General features: G+C 35.6%; 1 protein-coding gene across 1 annotated transcript; it reads left to right on the top strand.

The window, feature by feature from the left end:
- The first annotated feature begins 392 nt into the window (after positions 1-392).
- Positions 393-4,999, top strand: LOC123889537 (probable protein S-acyltransferase 12). Its single transcript, XM_045938910.1, has 7 exons — positions 393-748; positions 850-1,129; positions 1,244-1,335; positions 2,005-2,131; positions 2,245-2,330; positions 2,780-2,845; positions 4,643-4,999. The coding sequence occupies exons 1-7, from the start codon at positions 551-553 to the stop codon at positions 4,757-4,759; spliced, it is 966 nt and encodes a 321-aa protein (XP_045794866.1). The 5' UTR covers positions 393-550; the 3' UTR covers positions 4,760-4,999.
- The last annotated feature ends 480 nt before the right edge of the window (positions 5,000-5,479 follow it).

The raw sequence follows: 5,479 nt of genomic DNA, 5'->3' as shown, positions 1-5,479 counted from the left end.
AAAATTTGAGAGAATGTGAAAGTCCTAAAAAAAAAGAAGCTAAACCGAGTGCCACATTGCTTTCTTCCAATTATTAAGTTATCATCATAAAAATGTTATCATAAATTTCACATATCACCCACCAATGAGCGATCGTGCAGGTAACAACGTCGCCCGAAGCAAAATTGGTGCAACGACGATAGAAGGGGCAAGGTGTGACGACGAGGAAGGAGTGAAGTGGCCAGTGATATTGTTGAAGTGAGAAAAATGAATTGTGTTTTTTTTTATTTTTTGACAAAAATGTCCCTTTTTAATGTTAAAATTCCAACGTTACCCTTATGTTTGTGGTTCGGATCCAAAGTGACCCACCTACCCACCCACATATTTGAGCCCGTATAAAGATTGTTTGAGAGTGGGGGAGAAAAGGAGAGTGGAAGTGGAACCCAAAACCAGATACGCAAAATCTAATCTAACAACCCTGGCTTCTTCTTCTTCGGATATATGGAGACGCCTTTTCCCGGCGCGAAGAAGCAGTAGACGATTTATTCCTCCATTCCCATTCCCATTCCCAATGTTGAACATGAATCTCTTTAAGTTCTGTTCAGCTCTCAGAGTACTTGGCTACTTCATGATCCTCTTGTTCGCTGCTATCGTTGCACTCACTTACTACGCTGTCGTTTTCGTTACTTGGGGGCCTCTCTTGTTTCCTTTCCGATTCTCATCTTCCTCTTTCTCCGCCTTATTTATTCTCATCCTCTTTCACTCTCTCGTCAGTAGTAACTCTCTCTTTTCTCACATCTATTCAATTCAATAATTCCATTTTCATATTTGACTGACTGTTTTCTTCATTCATTCATTCATTCATTGCAGCTCGTTCTACTAACTTGGTCATACTTCATGGTCGTAATCAATGATCCTGGTTCTGTTCCTCTAAACTGGATACCACATCAACAACAACAACTTTCACACCTACAAGACCTAGATCATGATCATCGTCCCCACCCCAATTTACATCATCATGTTGCTGTTCCTCCATCTTCTTCCAACCAATTCGACGAATTGGAGACGACGACATCAACAACACCCTCCGCCGGTTATTGTACTCGATGCCAAAACGCCAAGCCACCACGATGCCATCACTGCTCTATCTGTATGTAATCCTTTTTAATTTTCACTTAATTAGATCAATTAGGTTTTGCATCTTATTATTTTTCTTAATTAATTTATGATGATGATGATGAAACATATATCATATAAACGCTAGGTCAAAGGTGTGTTCTTAAGATGGATCATCATTGTATTTGGGTCGTCAATTGTGTTGGGGCACGAAACTACAAGTTTTTTCTTCTCTTCTTGGTAACTTTTCATCTTCTTCACTCCTATTATATTCTTTCTTTCTTTACCTCTTTAAATGTTCTAGTACCTCTTCTTTGTTTCTTTTTACAGCCTTGTGTTTTGATAAACAACTTATTTTGTAACTTATAGCTACCTGATAAACGCTTATGTATACAATCAAGCTATTTCTAATTTTCTATAACTAAAGTTCAAATGTTTTCGTCTAAGCTATAGGCTATTTAAATAATCTATCCTAGAGACTTTATGAAAATAAGCTGAAAACAACTTATCAACATATGTCATAAGCAATTTTATTAAGTTCTCCTAAACAGTCTCACAAGTGCTTATGCCAGGAGATAAACTCAAATAAGCCAAATCTAAATACACCCTTAATCAAGTGAAAATTCAATTGTCAATCCCTTAAGCCATCACTTCTGTGATTCTGTTAACTGAAATAACAAGGGAAACATTTGTTTGTTGCTGGCAAGTGGATGTAAGTGTAACACTGAAATTTTAGTAAGAAATTTTTGGATTTGCATAAGTATAGTACAACTGCTATATCAGTTATACATTGATATCCTTTACTAACATGAACAGAAAGTATAAGCAATGCTATTAGGAGAAATTGAATGACTTGCTACTTCTAGTATACTGTACCTAACTTTATTTTTTCTCCTCCACCATTTGTAGCTGTATACATTCCTCGAGACAACACTGGATTGCTTAGCTCTGATTCCTAGTTTTTTAAGATTCTTTGGCGGAGCCAAGACTCATAAATTGTCTCCTGGGGGCTTTTCTGCCATTTTCTTGGCTTCTAGTAAGTATAAGTAGTCCTCTTGTATATACCAAGTTAGCGAGTTACTCTGACTAGCTTTTTATTGCATTATCGTGACTATTATTGCTCCTTACAGATTGCTTGCCTTGATGCAGTTCTCAATTTAGCCTTTGCGCTGAGTCTTCTCTGTTTCGTAGTTATGCATTTATCTCTTCTGTTAAGCAACACAACTTCAGTTGAGGTAATCAATACAATGTTATTTTTTTATTTACCCTATTTGAAATCGGTTAGTGCTCCGGCTATTGTTTATGCATCAATATCGTTAAATTGTGCCTTAGACCCAGCAAATTCCCGTTCTCTCGACGTAGAAATCATGCCAGACTATTTTAAGCTTTTACAACAGAATCATCAAAACTGTTATGTCATCTTTGATTAGGACACAAGGGTTAAGTATTTGAGCGCTATTTTTTCGTTTCACTTAGTTATTTGTTCAACTATCCATTCATTGATGTCTCATTGGTATTGACCTTTACAAAACCCTGGTACACTAACTACCAGGTAATTTTCAAAGCAATTTGGCATTATTTTCAGAAAACTAAGATATCAGCATTGTATGTTCTCAATTATTATTCCTGCAGCTTAGTGCTTTCTTTTATCTAAAAATATTATTTGGGAAAATGATGTTTTTAGGTTCATGAAAAGAAAAAAGGAGTCAGGTGGAGGTACGACTTGGGAAGGAAGAAAAATTTTGAGCAGGTAATATTGAATATCAAGTAGCCTAAGATTATATAAAATGATAGAGGAAGTGCAAAGTAAAATTGTTTCACTATTTATTATTATATTTTTGAGTTAAAACTTAAAAAGTAAAAAAGAAAATGTGTTTTTTTTTAAAAAAGAATTATCCGGATCAAATGTATGAACAAACAAGGATTAGTTAAGTGAGAAGTAATAACAAATTGTTTCAAGAGCTACTTCGTAAGTTTCTTTTCCATTAATTAAGTTATAGGCAACAAGAGTAATGGTATAATGTTCAATTCCTATTTTTACAAATTTTCTGTGCTTATAAGTTGCAAGATTAACTTGCGTTTCAGAGGTTTCTGGAACCAAGAGAAAGGGAAAAGAGAGTGGGAGATAGAGAATGAATGAGATAATAAGTATAAAGATGCTATTCCATACACCTTTCTGACCTGTCCTCCCCTCAAGCAAAATCTTCATCCTCTTGGAGCAGGAATTTTATTACTGAAGGAAGGATCTCTAACCATTTCTTATAAATCAGGACTAAAAAAACCAAAGGAAAGAGATAGAGATTGAAGACGAGTGGAACAAAAATGGATGTAAGAACTTTTCCTATGTCACCTCCAAGGGTTAGGATCCTGTCCATTTCTCAAAAGGAATGGAGGGCTCTGTTTAGAGAAAGACACAAAAAGTAGATAGTGCATTAAATATTTTTCAACATTTAATTTGTTTCTCTCAATTTCTTAATGTTTTTCTCACCCCAAATGAAGTCATCCATTTCTTTGAGAAACAGAGAGAATCCTAATCCCCCTCCAGCCACTTTCTCAGCACGGCTGGACAAAGACATGTGGACTGACCCGAACCTGACTTACCTGATAGCAGATGTAAGTGTTTGCGCATGTAATATCAGGTTCAAGGGTCATTTGGTTGAAAAATTAGTATAGATATATTAAGTCAGGTAGGTTTGGTTCTCTTAACAGAATTTGGTCAGTGACCTAACCCGTCGTCCAACATAAGGTTAGACATTGCATGAGTTGCAGACTGAGAGATTACACAAGTTGTAGATGACAGTCGTCGACTGTGTAGGCAATGGTGAGAGTAAGAAATACTAAGATCAGCCGAGACGGTATCTTGCAATCATGATATTGATCAGAATTGCAGAACACCCTTTCTCTAGGTTAGGGATGCTTGGAGAAGATAAAGTTGGAAACCATTGTTGGTTCTGACCTAGTATCGAGCCAGCCAGCCCAACAGTAGCCGAGCCTAGACTTGTAGGCTGTTGTCCAATATAGGCCCACAAATGGAAAAAAATAGTGGACCCAAAATCAAATTCTATCCAACATTTACACATGCCACAATTATTGTCACTCACCAAAACCGATGATCCCACTACTCACCCAACTCAAAAGGCCCGTTAGACCTGATTGCGCCCTACATATCTCTTTTAGGTTTGGGTTGAATTGGGGGCTTTGGACTTGAACTTGCCCATTGTTGTCCAACCCTTCTTCTCTGTGACCAAAACCTAGTTTTAACTTTTAATGATGTCAATGTTATATTTTTAATGCAATTTAACGTAAGTCTTCCACTGAGGAATCATCTTCATAAAAAGATCCTGTAATAATAGTCTCACGATCTTTTGTTAAATTAATAGATTATATTGACCGCTGAAGAATAATCTTAAGTTATGCTATGAATTCTGTAAGCGTTTATTGAAAATTAAAGTAATTGTAACCACATGATCTCTAATTAAACTAATAGCTTGTGAATGTAGTCATTCACTTATGTGGTTTTCTGAAATCTATTTGACCTCTTTTATAGGTTTTTGGCACAAAAAAGTCCCTATGGTTGCTTCCAATGTTTTCAGAAGAGGATTTAGACAACATACCTGCACTAAGGGGCATCGAGTTCCCAATACGTTCAGATGTTGATGTATGAAGATCAGGGAGTTTGTGAGTTATAGGTTTGAACTTACGATTTTTTATAAGAAAAAATATACCATTTTCTTCTTACTTAATACTGGTTCAACATAGGGCATGAAAATACTGCATTGTGCTTGGTCATATATTATTTGTTTGCAATGAAAGAAGGGTGTGGTTGATTCATGTATGTATGTAATCTTATATTCGATTTGTATTGATTATTCTTATATTCAGTTTTAAGAATCTTCCATCTGAAGGGGATATAATGTAGATTTGATTTTGCATGTGGAATTAATTGATCAGAGTGAAACTTTCACTTTTATCAGTCAATGCATTATTAATTTGACTTCTATGTTGTACTGGGTGATATCATTAGGGACTTGGACTTTAGAGTTAATTCAAGATTAGATTTGTGAAGGAAATAGGGAGCCCAAAATTTGAATGGGAGTGATGGACATGGAACTGTTGATAAAAAAGGGTAAGAATAGACCGGCATCAAGTAATTCACGAAATTTATTTTGTTGTTCAATTCTTTATGATGGTCGGTTCTTATCCATTCAAGCAACAAGATGCACAAAGAGGATGGGTTCTCTCTTTTATTTGTTACTAATTCGTTAATATTTAATGAATGGAAACTCTTGCTTTTTGTTCAAGAAATATAATGCTAGATTACTAGTTGTGTTATTAAGGCAGAAGCCATGCTATTAAGATTGGATTAGATTCAGTGTAAGAAGAA

The sequence above is a fragment of the Trifolium pratense genome, linkage group LG6 (assembly GCF_020283565.1).
Source record: "Trifolium pratense cultivar HEN17-A07 linkage group LG6, ARS_RC_1.1, whole genome shotgun sequence".
NCBI lineage: Eukaryota > Viridiplantae > Streptophyta > Magnoliopsida > Fabales > Fabaceae > Trifolium > Trifolium pratense.
The sequence above is the reverse complement of the archived record's forward strand: the minus strand, read 5'-3'. Positions and strand labels throughout refer to the sequence as shown.

Excerpts from the sequence above, each read along its gene's own strand:
- LOC123889537 (XM_045938910.1), top strand. The coding sequence starts at position 551 with ATGTTGAACATGAATCTCTTTAAGTTCTGTTCAGCTCTCAGAGTACTT. Across the intron at positions 1,336-2,004 it reads AGTTTTTTCTTCTCTTCTTG|CTGTATACATTCCTCGAGAC; the intron begins GTAACTTTTCAT and ends CACCATTTGTAG. Across the intron at positions 2,331-2,779 it reads GCAACACAACTTCAGTTGAG|GTTCATGAAAAGAAAAAAGG; the intron begins GTAATCAATACA and ends TGATGTTTTTAG.